Here is a 17072-nt window from a genome sequence, read left to right as displayed (position 1 = left end):
AGTGAACGGAGGAGAGAGGATCGAGGAGGCAGATCCAAGGAGCGATTACAGAGGAGACACGAGAGCCGACTTCACGGAAGTCTTTTCACTGACAGACACGCCCCCTTCTCGTACATCACTGATTGAAAAGATGGACATTAAAAAGACACAAAACGGAGCGTCGGACAGATTATAAACATCTTTGGAAAGAGTCGGTCTGTGATGAGCTGGGATTAAAACCTATCTAACACGAAAATTAACAACCAAATATGAAGCTCTATAACTTCTATTAAATCAACACAACCTTTATGTTCTGTTCATGATCCCCCAGACTGTTTGAATGTCTGATGAAGAGGTCTGTCAGTCACAAACACATTTTACATTTACACTTATTTATCTTCATGAAGTTTCATTTAGATTCTAATCAAATCATTTTTAGTATTCCTGACACATAAATATCTGTATTTATAAAATACAGTTGATCGTCGAAATACAGACTTAGCTAGATCAAAACAGTATAATAACAAATAGATTCTAAATGAAATGTTTTTGTGCGCAGAAATTGTGCCATTATAAATAATCGTGTTTTTTGATTAGAAATAATCGGTACATTGGGTCCTTTTTCGGACACAGCAGTAGAGTAGCTCCCTCTAGTGGCGGGCAGAGTGAACTTCTGCTGCACACTTTGGTTGACAGGTGAATTACCGCCACCAGCCGGTAAGAAGTGTGGATCAACGTAACAAATACTAGATTTGAATGGCACTTTTCAATACGAATAAGTAAGTTCTTCACAAGAGATACACGATCAAGCAATCACTGTCCACATACATCTTCAACCAACTAAATTCAATCAATATGTATGTTTTTGTCTACCTTACACTCTATGCTGCTCCTTTTTATCTTCATGCTAGAAGTGTCCTTCAATTGCGCCTCAGATTTTATTAAGTAGAACATACAAAATATCAGGAAGTAAATGCAGATAAATATTTAAAAAAGGATAAAATGAGGGACAGACTGCAGGTTAAATCCTGTCCCACTGTGGTTTTCAATTGGGCTAATTCAAATTGGGCACACTCACTTTGAGTCAATTTTACGGTTTCTTTTTTGTCCAATTGTACTTTTTAAGATCCACATGCCTCTATTCTTACATTACAAAATAACATGTCGAGTCATCTACTGCATCAAAGTTATTCTCAGAGTTTTGTACTTTTCATCTGTCTTTGTTACCATTTCAGTCATTTCAAACTTGTTTTTTTGATCTGTGTGATTTGCAGGGACACATGCACATCAACCCTGGTTCATATTTAAAATAGAAAGTTGTCTTCATGGAAACAGGTTTCTCACCGTGGATAATTTGAAACCCTTGTCCCTGAAGTTTGACTGAAAAAGTACAAACATTAAAACGAGGAACGCTCAGTGCTCACTAACTGGACTCAAGTTTCAGACATCGTTTTGTGTAACGTCTTAAACACCTTGACGTGCTCCACAGGTGTCTCAGTATAGTATGATAACGGTTCAGAGTTAAACAATTAAACTACTTCTGAGGAGTCGTTCTCCACATTCAGTGAAATAAAGAGAGAAGACAGGTGTCCTTTTATCAATTTATTCCACTCGCAGAGGGAACAAATTTAGTTTTCATCAACATTGACTGTCTGCAGACCTGTTAAGAAAAAAAAAACAAAACAAGAGACATTAGTGATAAAGTCTTTACAGCTTCAGGAGACAAAGTGCGTGTTTTAATTTACCTTTGCATGTGGTGACAGGAACGTACGTGACCAAGGTGTACAGTTTGTTGGGGGAGTCCTCGTCCTCGTTACGCTTCCTGGACAGACGCACTCGTACCCTGTACGGCACGTTCCTGCACGGCACAGACGTCACACGGTTACTATCGTTGCTCAATGGATGCAACTTGATTTAAAGCAGCGGTTAGAAACCGACCAGAAAAGTTAACTTTGCTCCACTTTTACGAAGATGTTTCATGAAGGATCGGAGACTGAAACTCTAAAGAGAGTATTAAAGTGAAATTTAACAAAAAATTCATACTGCCCACTAATAATGCAAAACATTTGAAGCTGTGATTCGGAGCGTGCCACAGCCTCAGTTTGAACGACAAGCACATGAGCGTCAGAAAGCTCAAATTCTGGATATCCAGACTGAAGGTGGAATTGAACGTTTCCAGTGATCTGAAAATGCTGTTTTTATTTGTTAACTTGCTTCTTTTCCCTCCCAGTAAACATCGAATCAGAACGTTCACCTTGTATAATCATCTTTAAAATCAACCGGGCCAAACTTGCATATTTGATGAGCACAGATTTCAAAGTTATTCGATTTCTACAGAACCGTCACGTCAGCACAAACTGTGCCTCCACGTTCATGTGACCCTGCACACACCAGCTTCCTGTCGAAACTCATTCTGCAGTTATATTTTTTTAGCATGCATCAGCTGACAAAGTCCATGAGCTGTACATTAAAGAGCTCAAATATCCCTCATTGTTTCGCTTCATTATTCATCCCGTCTTACTGAAGATGATGACGTGCATTGACAACAGTTTTAAACGGAGAGTGCAGGTTAGGAAACAGCTGCAGAGAAACAAACTTCAGTTTTTATTTGAGATGCTGCACATCGGTCGGGAGACTCTTTCCTCTCGGGACAAACCCGTTTGACCTTTTCTTTTTCTTGCATTTCTACCCACACACAAAAGAGTGTGGGAATAACGGAACACGGTTTCAATATAACCCAACATAAAGTCTAAATGAAAGCAGGTGACAAAGCATTGTCGATCAGTGCTGCACATTTTAACAGCGGCTCACATGGTGCATGGTGATGCAGAAACGACAGGGAGGCAAAAAGCAGCTCAGAATCACCGTCACACCATGAAACCATCGCTCACATTAACACGGCGCTCACATTAAACGTTATCTCACCTGACACCCTTGCTCCACACGGCCTTGTTGAGGCGAGTGTCGATACGCACATCTGGAGTTCCCATCTCCTTGACGGCGAACTTGCGGATCTCCTTGATGGCACGGGGAGCCCTCTTCTTGAAGCTCCTGCAGGGACGATTCAAAAATGTACAGTCAACACGCTTGTTGTGATTTCTGAATTCATTTTCACGGCCGAGTGGTCGGGCTGAGCGATACGTCGCTCTGACGTTTAGGATGTGCACAAGTTACATCACAAGACTTGATCCATCAGTCATGCCAGTTTTTTTTAAATTTTGCATAAAGCTGTCTGGCATCACCTTCAGAGCCCGTGTGTCCCGAGTAAAAGGACAACACGGAGACACTGCTGCAGTCACAGATTTCAGCTCATTCATGCTGTGGCCACATTTATGGACTGTTGTGTCGCTGATTTGTTACTTTTAGTAGCTTCAGTTAGAGGACGCACGGTTAGGTGTTGTGAGAGTTACACGCAACCCAAGACCATGAGCTCAAAGATTTCAATCACAAGAGGGGAAGAAGCCACAAGTTTGTGATGACTGATCATGTCTCTCAGCAGACTGGACCCAACAGGTAGGGGGGTTTCAGATTTGCAATTAAAAATTATACGAAGTTTGTTCGAGTGACTGAATTTTAAATTGATATTGATTGTGCATAAAAAGCTCAATCACATCTTTCTTGTTTAATTATATTTCCAATCAGTTTCCTCAAACATCGTCCAGTCCGAGTGTGACAGTTTTCATATATCATAGTCAGCATGAGATACAAACAAAATGCAGACAAGAACACAGTGAGTCAGACTGTACTTACACTCCATGGATGCGTTTGTGTACATTGATGGTGTACTCTCTGGTCACAACCTCGTTGATGGCTGAACGCCCCTTCTTTTTCTCTCCTTTCTTAGTAGGGGCCATCTATAATAAATAAGTAAGTAAATAAAAAATTTCAACAGACGCGTTTAATTCTCACATGCACAAAACCCCTCCATGCTAACCCGGTTAGCTCCATGTTGACGCTCAATTAGCACAAAAAACGAAATATTTGACAGAAAGAAAAGAAGCATGTGTGTAGATTTAGCAGCATAAACCTGTCCTTGTGCTGTTTCTTATTAAAAAATGTTGTCTTTTTAATCCCACTAGCTGCCGAGCACAGAGCAACCGGGCGATGAGCAGCCACTCCGGGTCAGTCAACACTACCACTGGCCGCTATAAAATACGTCTTTAATGACGCGAAAATACATTAAAAAAAACACTCAAAAGGCACAAACACACTCTGATAAATGTACTATGAAGAGAAATTTGTCAATTTGGGGCATTAAAATCGAAGGATGGAGTTAGATTGTAGGATTGTAATTCCTGAAAAATTATCCTCACCTCGGCTCGTAGTTGAGGCGGAAGTCGGAAGGACGGAATCAAAGCGGGGGATTCTGGGTAAAGGAAGCCGGTCCGTTTTATATAATGTTCGTCAACAACAAAGCGTAAAAATAAAGGTACCTACATTGTTTATTTTCCTCTCGCAGAAACTTCTGGTTTTATAAAATGTAATGTAAGAAATTCTGTTGCTAAATCGTGGCGATTCCATCACCAAGTCCGAAGTACCGGAAACGGTGTTAAAAGCACATTTTAACCCCACAGAACTGCTGATAAAGGGGGGGGACACCACCCTCCCCACAGGTGCCTTCATTAAAGGTCAAAATCACCTCCAGAGGCCTCATCAGCAACATCTGGCGTCCCAGATGTGCCCCCCTCGCCCTGATGTTTCTTCTGTCATTTTAATTTATTCTTCATTTTCTTGATCATAACAGCCAGACTTAGATTATAAATTGTGTGGGGAGAGAAAGTGGGACGTTCTGCCTGCAAACTGTCCAGTGTGTGGTTCAACTTCTGCACTTACCTCAAAAGCACCTTGTGACTCTGATCATCACGATTAACCAGCACTCCATTTGTACTTCTTCTCGTCCTAACGCAGCAAAATATCTTCACAATGAGAAAGTATCATTTTCCATTTATTTTACAGTAAAAAAATACAGCATTAAACTCGATTTCACACCTTAAAGTTGACCTTGAGTGTCAGACAAAATAAATAAGATGTACGAGAAGTGTTTTCCAAACAGGAGTTGTGGTCAGATTAAAGGATATGGAGCTTTATCAGAGCCCAGAGTCTCTCAGATTTAAAGTTAGTGATGCATGATGAATCCGGGGACTCTTACAATTCAGACTTTCCTCCTAATGTTCCTTAAGCTGGTTTGTCCATTGCATTTTATGTCCAACAGCATGCAAAACCTGCACGTCACGTGTTGAATTAACATCCCAGTGTTTCATTTTTTCCACCTTTTCAAGTCTTTTTATTGGGACTCTGGACGGTCATCCTGGCACACAGTGATGAGATTTAAAGTTGAAATTATTACCTTTTCAATTTTTTTTCCTTTTTTTTTTTTTATGTGAACAGCTACTGCTTTAGCGTCTTTTTGTATGGATGGAAAAAGGTTTTGAAAGAGAAGCTCCACGTGGCAGTGACGGAGATCTGGTACTTTCTGCTCGCTTCAGTTCATTGTTTCAGGGAGACATTGCCAAACCATTCATGAAGCAAAGAAAAAAAAAAACAACATTCACATGTTCCAACAGTTCTAACAATGTACATTCAAAATAAAAAATAGTTTGGCAGTGCTTATTCGTGAGAAATGTTCGTTCAAGTCCCTGCAGGATGTTTCAGTGTTCATGAAATGTTTTCGATTTGCTCTGCAGATCTTTTGAAACATGGTGTAAATGAAAAAAGGAACATCACAATTTCAAGGCTGGACAGTCAAAAAGCAAAAGAGCCATTACAAAAATCCACATCTAACCATTTTAATGCACAGCTGTATGAACCAATGCACAATCTAAGAAAACGACACTTGAACATGGTTAGACAAGGTGGAGCTGACAATGAAAAAAAGCTGCTCTAAAACATCGTAATGCACAAAAAGAAAAACATGACGTCGTCGTTTCAGGTGTGTTTTATGCTTCTCATACATGACACACCTCCATGGGCTAAAATGTCTGGGAGTCTATGGCACAGCACTTCAGCAGATCATCATGACATGAAACGCATAACTGATTCACTATTTTGCTGTTTTTTATTCTGTATTTCTTGTTCTCATAACTAAAAAGGCTAAAGCATGTAATGAAACAGGACAGAGTCAGATAAAACACAAGCGTTCACTTTCAATCCGTTTGGCTCAGGACACACACACCTCAGGCGGCGCTGCGCTGACCTGACTCCCACTACCAGCTGCAGCAGCAGCGGCAGCAGCCTCGGCCGCTGGTGCCGACGCAGCGTCAGGCCGCTCCGGTCCCGACGTCTGGCCGGCCATGGTCCTTCTGAAGAGACGCATGCTCATCTGCAGCAGCTCCGTGTCCACCACAGGCGTGGCGGGGTACTGTTTGGTCAGGCCCTGAGGAAGAAACGCAAACGTTAAAAACGTCTCTTCAAAAGCCTCGTTCATACTTATGTGTTGTGTCGACGGCGTAGACCCGACGCCGTCTCGGTGCATTGATAGTTCTGCGTCGAGGAAACGCGTTGCTCTGCAATTCACCGCCAAGCCGCTAGGGGGCAGTGGCGACGTTTGCGGAGACAACTAAATCAATCGAGGCTGAAAACGGGTGAATTTAACACACTCGTTATCCCACTGAGGATCCTGGATGAAGAAATGCATTTTCGCTACTTTCGAATTTCAATCGCCTGATTTTTTCAACTTTTAATATTTCCGTTGTGACTGGAAAAGCACCTGCCAGAAATGACATCCTGAGCGGACCAATCACAGTCCTTGCAGTTCACGTCGACGCGATGCGTAATCAGGATTTTTTTTGGAGGTGCGCGTAGGGTCCGCGTAGCTACGGCGTCGACGCAACGCAGAAGTATAAACTAGCTTAATGCATCAAAGTCTGATTCCCACCTGAAGGATGGGGCGTGAGAGTCTAGACCATCAGCGCCCCAGTTTGAGTTTTTTTGTTGTTGTTTTTATCAGTTTCATAAAAAAAACACACGAAAGAACCAGAAACTTCTGTCATCTGTACAGGAAATAAGAGTTTCAGTCAACGGAGTCTGGTTCATTTGAAGAGAGCGTTTGATGCATTATTTAAGTATCTTAATAAAAAGATTCAGTGGCACAGAGTGGGGCCAACGAGCACTTTTAACAAACTCAATTTTGACCTAAAAGTTTATGCTACAGCTATTATAAATCTGTCTCACACTTTACAGACAGTCACTTCGATCTGAGCGTACTGAACCTACTTTTTCATTTTTTAACAGCTGCCGGCGGATGGCGAAGTCCCTGCGTGCGCACAGAGCCTTGCAGCAGGGCCCGAGGTTCGTCAGCAAACCTGCTCGCTCCACCCGCCTGTTCAGGGCCGCCATGTTCAGGGCGCCCAGGTCATTCTCAAACAGCTTGTCAGCATCTGGAGGGGCAGAGCGGACAGAGACTTAGAAGGATCACAAATTAAAAAAAAAAAATTAAAAATAAAGTCGTTTTTAACACAAATTGAACACCGACTGCGGTCCTCTCTGGAACAGCTGATCCAAAACGAAATGAAAGCTAACTCTCACCTTTGGGGTCATCCAGCTCAGACTTGCACACCTCTCTGACCTGCTCCAGGAGCTCAGGCCCTGCCAGTCTCTTGGAGATGCCCGCCCTGAGGAGCACCGCCCCAGGGGTGAACCGGAGCAGCGCTGCCCCCGCTGCCCGGGGCTCCTGTTTCTGTTTGGGCATCAGACTGGACCAGTCCACGTCGATCACGTCTAAAGGACCTGAGGGAACGCGCAAAGGGAGACAATTAACCTTAACACGCAAGAACTTTTCTATCCAACTTATTCCCCCAAAATATTTGAGATAAAAATTCCTCGCACCTGTGATTTTCTCGTCCTCTTGCTGATCCTCTTTCTTCTGGCTGTCAGCTAAAATCTCATCCAGCTCGTCATCACTGATTGGTTCGTACTCCTCTCCTACGGATGCAACCGACTGCCCATCGTCCTCTTTCCCGTCATCGTCTCCTGATAACACAGATTCCTTTAAATCCAGCAGGGAAATTTTGCACAAAAAAATAAAATAAAAATTTCTCTTCTTACCGTCCAAGCTGTCCGTCTTCTCCAACTCTCGTTGCTCCAGGTGGTGACTGTTGCTCGCTTTGTCCGTCTCCGGAGGGCTGAAGGCTTCTCTTGGCAGCAAAGGCTCATAGTCTCCCCTATCCTGTCTCATCATGTCCCCTCGCAGGTCTCCTCTCATGTCCCCCCTTAGATCGCCTCGTCCCGAGGTCCTGGAGTCGGCGTGCGGCGGGAGATCCATCATCATCATCCTCTCCCTCTCTCGATCGCATCCTCGGCCGTCTCTCTCTCGCTCCCTCTCTCGCTCCCGTTCCCGCTCGTGCTGCTGGATGAGTCCCTCGGGGAGTAAACGATCCCTTTCCCTCATGTCCCGCTCCCTTAGGAGAGGCTCGCGACCCGGACGCATCAGCAGAGGCTCGCGTCCCCTGCTGGACCAGTCTCTGGGTTCAGGCTCCCAGTCTCTGGGCTGTTGGAGGGGCTGCTGGAGGAGGAGCGGCGGCTGCTGCTGCTGCTGCTGCTGCTGCTGTTGCTGCTGCTGCTGCTGCTGAGGCCGCAGGTCCTTCCGGTCTCGCTCCCTCTCCCGCTCAAACGTCTCCCTCTCACGCTCCCGGCTGTCGTAAGAGCCGGCGCGGGATCTCGCCTGCCTCTCCGAGTCAGGAGAGCTGCGTCTGGAGCTGTGGCTGCGGGAATCCTGCCGATCTGTGAGACAGAAGCAGACGATTCACGTACGGGTAAGGATGTGAGATTAACATGTGAGCATACATGTGGGAAAAAAAAAAATAAGACGCAGCGTCGGGATGTTTCTGGATCTACCTGATGAGGTGCTGCGGCTCGGCTCCCCTCTCCTCAGCTGGTCAATTCGAGACTTCCTCTCATTCCCCGGCGGATCGTTCACCACCTGCCTCTCTCTCTCCCGCTCTCTCTCCCTCTCTCGCTCCCTGTCCCGAGAGTTGGTGGCCTGCAGTCGTCCTCGGCGGGATCGCGGGCCTTGCGGGTCTTCTCTGTGGGCCGATTCGTTCGAGGGCGATCTCAGGCGCCTGGTGGACGCGCGGCTCTGGTTGCTCCCCATGCTGCTGCTGCGCGCCTGCTCCGGGGGAGGCTTACGGAGGAGCGGCTGGGACATGAGCGGCTGCGGGGTCAGAGTCTGCAGCAGAATCGGGGGCTCCTGGGGGAGGAGCGGCGCGATAGGAGGGGGGTTGCAGCGCTCCCTGTCCCTGCCAGAGCGAGCGCCGCCTCTCCTCAGAGGCTCGGCGGGCGCTCTCTCCGCCGCACACGGGGGAGCTTGTGCTTCCAGAGGTCCGACCGCTCGGTCTGAGACCTCCTCGTCGGACCAGTCACTGAAGTTGTCTATCTTGGAGGAGAGCGGCGGCGGCGGCGGCTCCGGATTGCCTCCGGCGCCACGGAGATCCGGCCTCATGGAGGGCGGTGGCGTGCGCGGACCCCTCTTCCTTTTGTTATGTGGCTGATGAGCGGATGAATCCTCGTCAGACGCATCCGATTCTCCTCCCCGGGATCGTTTCTTCCTCTCCAGCACCTTCTTCTTGGCTCCTTTCCTGGGCGAAAGTAAAAGCGGCGCTCCATCCGAGGATGCGCCTGCAGGAGGCTCAGGGTTGAAACGATCTCCCGCCGCAACCAGGCCGCCGCCCTCCTCGTCTTTACGACCCTTTTTCAAGCCCTTCCTCTGAGACTTGATCTTCTTTTTACCTTCCTCGTGAGACTGCGAGCCCGCCGTGTCTCTGTCCTCGCCGCCAGTGGCGAGAGCCGAAGGAGGCGGAGGCGGCGTGGAGTCCCGCTGCTCTCTGCCTCGGCTGCGGGAGTCGGGCGGGGGGTCTGCCAGGTGCTCCCCTCGCCTGTCGCCGGCTCGGCTTCTTTCCCCGCGAGGCTCCGGCTCGTCCAGGCGGCCGCGCGCCTCCCTCTTCTCTCCGGCTCCCCGCCGCTCCTCGTCCTTCCAGTGGGCGGGTTTCTCGTCGGAGGCGGACGTCGGCGGCGAGCGGAGCAGGGGCTCCTGCGGCCGCACCACCTGGCTCAGGAGACGATGCTTATCACCTTGAAAAGCACAGAGACACAGTCAGGAGACGGCAGGAACTAAAGTGGACGGATTCGTCCTCGAGAAAACAGTCTGAGACGAGTCGAGCGTTTCCTTTTCAACAAACGGTGCGTTTACAGTTAATACGAAGTGCCCGGTTAAACAGGAGTGTGTCCTTTCAGAAAGAATGTCCCTACTGTCAGATGGAGGCGGACACACTGGGCTGGGGAGGAGGGGCTGTGGGTGGGTCTTGGCCTGCCCTCGGCCAGTCAGGCGCTCACTTTTGTCCTCGGCGCTGTTGTAGCCGTCGCTGTCCGCCGGGCTGAGGTCGCGCGCCGCTCGCTTCGGTGAGGGTCGGGGGCTCGGGCTGCTCTCCACCCGGGGCCTCTTACGACTGCAACGAGAGAAAGATTAGTGGGGGGGGGGAAAAGTCCCCGTTATTATCCGGAGAATTTGAGGTGACGGATTCGAGTTCACGTAAATATAAACAAACGGATACGTGCCTCGTCTTGCGATCATCCCGGGTGTCTCGCACGGCTCGCTCATCCCTTCCGTCCTCCCTCCTCTCCCTCCTTTCCTCCCTCCCCCGCTCCCTCTCCTCCCATTCCCTCTGCCTCTCTCTCTCCTGTTGCTCCCTCTCTCTCTCCCGCTCCCTCTCTCGCTCCTTCCTCTCGCGCTCCCTCTCCCGCTCCTCCCTCTCCCGCTCGCGCTCCTCTCGCTCCCTCTCCCTCTCCCGCTCGCGCTCCCTCTCTCGTTCCCGCTCCCGCTCCCTCTCCCTGACCCTCTCCTTCTCCGCCTCCCGCTCCTTCTCCCGCTCCCTCTCTCGCTCCTTCTCCTTCTCTCGTTCCCTCTCCCTCTCTCGCTCCCGCTCGCGGGGCCTGTCGTCTCGTCTGTCGTCTGCCCTGCGCTCCTCCCTCCTGTCGTCCCTCTCGGGCTTCTCTGATCGCCCTTGGTGTCGACTCGGGGACGGCGCTCTTTGATCTAGGAAAATAAAAAATAAAAAAACTCAAATTAAGAGAGATTTTCCGGCATTCTCAAACCTGGAACTCTTCCCACGTTTGTCTGGATTAACGCTGCGTTTAGTGGACCGTGCGAACCCCTGCACCTCTCTCTCGGTTGTCCCGCCGATCGCGCTCTCCGTGCCCGGCTCTCCGGTCGTAGGACGAGTCTCGGGCTGGCTCGCCCCTCCTTTCGCCGTCGTAGCGGTCTCGGTCCGAGCCCCTGTCGCTGCGGTCTGTGCTGCGTTCACGGACCGCGCTGCTTCTGGACTCCCAACTGTCGTGGCTGCTCTCCAGCTGTGAACCTCGGGAGTTTCTGCTGGAGGCTGAAAGAAGAGATGAAAAAGATGACTTTCCTTTTTTCCTCTCACAGCTGCAAAGACGACGATCTGTAACGAGGGAGTTAAAGGTGTCCTGCCTTTCTCCGACGTTTCGTTAGCTCGCCCTCTTCCCCGTCCGTTCCTCTCCGCTCTGTCTGTCCTCACGTCTTCACGTCCGTGTCCTCTCCCGTAGTTCCTCTCGTCCTGAGCCGCCGCCGCCGCCGCCTCCTCCTTCCTGTGGGCTTCGCTCCTCTCCCTCTCTCTCTCCTTCTCTCGCTCCCTCTCCTTCTCGCGCTCGCGCTCCCGTTCGCGCTCGCGGATCTCCAGCGACTCCCGGCTCGAGCGCGTCTCCGCGCGGCTCTCCCGGGAGTCCTTCGCGTCTCGGCTGTCCCGGTGGTCGCGAGAGTCCCGCGCGGGTTCTCGCCCTCGGTCGCGGGCGTCGCGCCGCTCTCTGGTCTCTCGGTCGTCGCGGGATGATACTTGCTCAGAGTCGTAGTCTCGGTCGTCGCGGATGTTGTCCTTGTCTCGCTTGCTGCGGCTTTCTGTTGACGAGAAGAGCAGACAAAAAAAAAAAAGGTTCAAAAGAAGTGATTTGTAGTTTTACGCCGACGTCAGAACAGTAGAAGAAGAAGATCCGTCACCGTCTCTGCGCTCGTGCCTGCGCTCCTGAGCAGGCGGACTCCTCTCTCGCTCCCCCCGGCTTCTCTCCCGGCCCCTGGAGTGGTGTCTGCTGGGGCTCGAGCGGTCCGATCGGCGGTGCGGGGACGACGCGTCCTGGGAGGGAGGGGGTGACGGCGAGCGGCGGGAGCTCGGAGGTGGGGAGGCGGAGGCGGCGGCCGGCGTGCTCCGGCGGTAGGAGGGGGAGGAGGAGCGGCGGCGGCGGGGAGACAAAGAGTGCCGCTGGGCGGAGGAACCCGAGTGGGAGGAAGGGGAGAGGTGGCGAGGAGGGGTCGGGGTGTGCTGGCGGCGAGGAGGAGAAGGACACCTGCAGGGACGAGAGACGGTAAATACCTGACGACTGACAGGAAGTTAAAGTGTGAGAGCGGAGGCGTGGTTACCTGCGAGGAGGGGAGGCCAGCGCAGAGGTCTTATGGGAGGACGCTTTCGGAGAGCTGGATTTCTTTCTGGATGGAGGGGAAGTCGGGTGCGATGACACACTGCCGGAGCGCTCCTCTGATGTCACCGACCGCTTGGCCTTGTGGGAACTGTCTGATCTGTCTCTGCAGGTTGAAAAGCACGACTGTTAGAAAAGATGGCGCCACGGTTGGGCGTGTGAACAGAAGAAGACGGCGTCCTCACTGTACCTGCGCTTCTCCTTCTTCTCTTTGTGTTTCTCGGTGTCCCGTCCCCGATCTTTCCCCTCCTTCTGCTTCTCCTCAGACTTCTCCTTGTTTTTGTGTTTGCCTTTGTGTTTCTTCCCAACGACGGGAATGTCCAAAGGGACTGGTGGAGGGGGACTGGGGGTCCGGGGCCCTTTCTTCTTACTGTGGCCTCCCTTTGAAGACCTGAGAGTGAGAGGACAGAAAATTATTTTTAAAACGAGAACGCACCCCCTAAAAAAATATATATATATATATATAATTTTTTGTTTTTCAGAGTGTTAAGTGCAGTGCCAAGCGTCTTTTATACGAGCGCTTCGGCTTTTTTTTTTTTTTTTTTTTAGTGTGCGTGTGTGTTTTTTTGTGTTGTGTGTGTGTGTGTGTGTGTGTGTGTGTGTGTGTGTGTGTGTGTGTAGAAGGGCAAGCGTTCGACGTTTGATGCTCATTCAGCAGCTTTTTAATACGATTGTTGTCATAGCGACAGGATGAACGTGCAGTACAGTCACTTCGAGGGAAAAAAAAAAAAGGGCCAGATCAAATCTGGAAGCCCCTCCCCTCACGTGACGCCTACCTGGCATTTTCTGAAACAGGTGAGGACACAGACGCCTTCTTCTCCTTCTTGCCAGATCCCGGGCCTTTCGTTCCACTTTTGTGCTTCGGGGATCCGCTGGACTTCCTGGATGAGGGGGAATCTCTGCTGCTTAGCTGCTCTGGGGAGGCCTGCAGGACAGAGGACCCAGATCAGGTAGGGGAAAAAAAAGACAGACACTCAAACGAGGACAAATGTCCTTGCGGAAACAGAGAGCCCACAAATCATTCAAGTCAAAGCCGAGGTAGATCCTCACTTTAGGCATGGCAGTCGCTCGGGTTTTGGCGGGGGTCTCGTCTTTCTTGATGACGATCTCCTCCCTCTTTTCCAAGTTCTCCAATTTCATCAGCTCACGTTGAATCTTTTGGCGCTTCATTTCCAGGGACAACTCGTAGTCGTAGTCGCCGATATCCGAGTCTGAGGGGAACAAAAACCCAAAATCTAAGAACGTTGAATCTCTTTTAGTGCGTTTCAGGTTGAAGAAATCAAACGTGACATAAAGAACCACCTTCACGGGTTGTCTCCCACTCTGTGGGCTCTTCTTCGCTGGCTGGGGTGCGCTCCTTTGTTATCTTTATATCCTCCTTCTCCCTGTGTCGGCCTCTAGAGGAGTCTCTCTGCTGCGGAGAAACACAAATGTTTTGCCTCTTCGAGTAGAAGCGATGCATTCGAAGGGTAAAGATTGAGGGAGCGGGGAACTCACTCTCGGTGTGGGCGATGCGGGCTCTTCTGGGTCTCGCTTCAGGTTTTCTGGGTCAACATCTTGTCTTTTATTCTTCATCCTCTCCCGCAGGTCACCTGTGGGTCTCTCGGCTGACCTGCTCCGTTTGGAGAGAACAATGATCAAACATGCCGACTCCCATCAGAGAAATCCTGACGTCAAAAGTCGACATGTAAAGAACGGTCAGACTAAAACGAGCCATCTTACCGACTGAAGCTGAATCCTTTGCCTCGTGGCTGAGTTCCATGTGTGTAGCGACAAGTGTTGCCGTAACTGCAATTACCGGTCTTCAGCCAATTTCTACAGTGACTCTGAAAGGGCCAAACAGATCAGAGAACATGATCACAATCAACAATATGACCAGAGACGAGACAGTCTTCACTGATGTGATGTTTGGAGAATGAGCCTTTTTTTTATTACACATTCTCGTTCAAAATAACTTATTTGTACAAAAAAAATTTTGTTGTTTAAGATAAAGAATTTTTTCATGAATGCACGTGTGAAAACTGGGGTGCGTTTGCTCTGACTTCTACAACACGTGCGTGCAGCAGAAGTAAAAGGAAAAAAAACTTAAACATCATCTATCTTTACATCAATCAGGAAAGTTAGGAATGAAACATCTTCAGGGTTTGGATGAGTCCCTGAGCTCTACGTACATCAGCAGCATTACTCCCAGTGCTGGGGCCAAGTCTCTCGAACACGCTGGGCCGGCGGGAGGGGGCGGCGGGGTTGTTGCTGGTGCTGCTGGTCGGGGTGCTGCTGCTGCTGTCAGATATGGTTTTTGAATTCTCCACTGTTACCTTCCGCCTGATCTTGGACATTCTGCAGGACTGGAAGCACAACAAATGCATTATTACTATTATATGCATTATTATTTGGAGTATCCTGCCAGCAGAATAAATCCCATCTTCTGCTTCTCAGACGTGAAGGTTACCCGTTTATCTTTTAGATTATTTCTTATTGTGTAATACCGTTTAGATCAAAAGACAGTAAAAACGGTTTCTTATTTTAAAAACTTTGTCTGCTGTCCCTACATCCATCCATTCATTCGTTCATTCATTTATTTACTCTAGATGCAGAGCTTGTTTAACTTATTTTATTCCCCTGTCGAAAAATAAGATGAATTTTGACTAAGAAGCATAAAAAGCACATTTTAAACAACATTTTAGTTTTTGTTTCAGCTCTCTGATTTCTGCAAGACTCGTCCAAAACATGCTAACTTCCCCTGTTGTTGTTTCAGGAGAGCTGAACCTCCAAAACCAGCAACAACGCGGGTTTGATACAGCTGCTGCTTCTGCACAGATACAGATATATTAAAATGATTACGATATTCGTGTCGGAGTTAGGCCCTTTAAACATCACACACTGCATTAAACTCCTGCTAAAGTTAACCCAGGAGCTAATGACTTGATGCTAGCTCAGCGCGGGGGCCTTTATGCTACATTCAGAAGCTAGCCCGTTAGCCTTTTGGACAACAACAAAAGCCGCCTCACCCAAGATATTGATTCGGTGTCGCATCTACTTGAGTCCAGTGAAGGGATTCAGCTCTTGTAGAAATAACAAGGCTTATTCTTTAAAAAGAAAGGCAGAAACTGCCCCGTGTGCCTTCATGTTAGCGCAGGCTGCGCGTCCTATGAACTGCTCTTCTTCTGCGGTTTTATTGGCAGTTGACAACCAGCTTGAACGCGTATTACCGCCACATACTGGACTGGAGTGTAGGACAAAAAAAGGATGGTTTTATAAAATGAGTATTAGCCCTGTTTCTTTTAAAAATGCCAAAATTAATTTTGCATATATTCTCCAAGATCTAGAGCCAATAATATTCTGTAGTGTGTCATGAACTACCCTGCATTTGTCTTCTTTTCTTAAAAGTAATATGTTGTACTAATTTTCAACATGTTTGAATAACTATCAGAGCTCCTTAGAACATGTCTGTGAAATTTGCACAAATTTCACTCTGATTCTGGAAGCATCTTTCTTGCACCCAATTCTTGGAGGGAGAAGGCACAACAAACACCAGGAGTGTCACCCACCTGGGAGAAGGGTTTCTGCCCTTTGGAGATGCCACAAATGTAATTAGGGGGTTTCTAGAGAAGCTATAGGGACGTATTAATCTTAGAAAACATGGTAAAGTTTATTTGGAAACGGTGGCTGAGAGTAGGATGAAGGACTAAATCGCAACCATGCTGGACAACTCATCTCACCCTTTTCGCTGAGGCAGATGGGCAGTTCCTTCAGCCATCATCGTCTTACTTAATACTGGCTTAATAATTCTAAATACAAACCGTTATCCTATATGTTTTTATTTATGTTGTACTCATTTACATGCTCTTCTTCTTGTCTTTTACTGCTGCAAACAACGAATTTCCCCACTGGGAGTCAAAGGATTATCTAATCTTACTTTGCATAATATCTGACCTTTAAATTGACCAGCATCAGTTACACCCCTGTGTTTCACGGAGTGTGGATCAAGATAGATTACTGTCAAAATTAATTTTTAAAAAAGTCATACATGCACAAAATACTAAAACATTGGCGACTTTAAACTACATGTATTCTTAGAAGTCACAGAAATGCTAAAGGCTGAAGCTTGAGCTCATTCTGTAGAGACTTGGGGTGGGAACTGGAAGGTCGCCTGTTCATGTCCCAGTGCCGACCAAGTCTGGAAATTGGTCTGTTAGGTGGCCAGGTGCAAGTTCAACTTCCTGAGCACTGCCAAGGCGCCAAACCCTCCACTGCTCAAGAGCTCTTTAATGTGTAGCATCACTCTCTCTGACATCTCTCCATTAGTGACGTGAGTGTATATCAGCCTATTTGTGTGTAGCACGTCTCAATAACAGCATAAAAAGTAAATTCCACATGGGGGATTTATAAACAACAATAAACTATGACGAAAAAAAGATCATACTTAAGGGGACGTATTATGAAAAATCCCCTTCTTCAGTGTTTTTTTTAACATTTTTCTAGGTAACCTGACTGTCTATCAACCCAAAAGATGTGAAATAAACCCATCCACTTCTTTGTTTGTGGTCTGCATAACTCTTACCACAAAGAGAAAAATGCTATGTTTCTAATTTTCTCTCCTTGTGATGTCACAGCGG

At 48.2% G+C, this 17072-nt stretch overlaps 2 protein-coding genes across 4 annotated transcripts; both read right to left on the bottom strand.

Annotated features, from left to right (window-relative positions):
• Positions 1 to 1568: 1568 nt before the first annotated feature.
• On the bottom strand, positions 1569 to 4402 carry rpl31 (ribosomal protein L31). 2 transcript variants are annotated; one of them, XM_079336014.1, is made up of 5 exons: positions 4293 to 4402; positions 3730 to 3833; positions 2905 to 3030; positions 1725 to 1837; positions 1569 to 1639 (listed from the first exon to the last, which is right to left on the bottom strand). In XM_079336014.1, the coding sequence occupies exons 2-5, from the start codon at positions 3831 to 3833 to the stop codon at positions 1608 to 1610; spliced, it is 375 nt and encodes a 124-aa protein (XP_079192140.1). In that variant the 5' UTR covers positions 4293 to 4402; the 3' UTR covers positions 1569 to 1607. The 2 variants fall into 2 exon arrangements, with proteins under 2 accessions (XP_079192140.1, XP_079192139.1); XM_079336013.1 differs by lacking the exon at positions 4293 to 4402 and adding an exon at positions 4191 to 4265.
• A 1349-nt stretch (positions 4403 to 5751) lies between these two features.
• Positions 5752 to 15653, bottom strand: zc3h13 (zinc finger CCCH-type containing 13). Of its 2 annotated transcripts, none has more exons than XM_079335976.1 (20): positions 15465 to 15653; positions 14628 to 14801; positions 14179 to 14282; positions 13954 to 14068; positions 13759 to 13870; positions 13507 to 13667; positions 13233 to 13381; positions 12647 to 12847; positions 12401 to 12562; positions 11984 to 12327; positions 11441 to 11884; positions 11130 to 11348; positions 10528 to 11005; positions 10222 to 10418; positions 8812 to 10044; positions 8023 to 8697; positions 7804 to 7947; positions 7504 to 7704; positions 7192 to 7355; positions 5752 to 6352 (listed from the first exon to the last, which is right to left on the bottom strand). In XM_079335976.1, exons 2-20 carry the CDS (start codon positions 14790 to 14792, stop codon positions 6137 to 6139), a joined length of 5484 nt encoding a protein of 1827 aa, XP_079192102.1. In that variant the 5' UTR covers positions 14793 to 14801; positions 15465 to 15653; the 3' UTR covers positions 5752 to 6136. The 2 variants fall into 2 exon arrangements, with proteins under 2 accessions (XP_079192102.1, XP_079192103.1); XM_079335977.1 differs by having other exon boundaries at positions 13759 to 13867.
• Between the last annotated feature and the right edge of the window lie 1419 nt (positions 15654 to 17072).

Source organism: Symphodus melops, assembly GCF_947650265.1.
Source record: "Symphodus melops genome assembly, chromosome: 23".
NCBI lineage: Eukaryota > Metazoa > Chordata > Actinopteri > Labriformes > Labridae > Symphodus > Symphodus melops.
The sequence above is the reverse complement of the archived record's forward strand: the minus strand, read 5'-3'. Positions and strand labels throughout refer to the sequence as shown.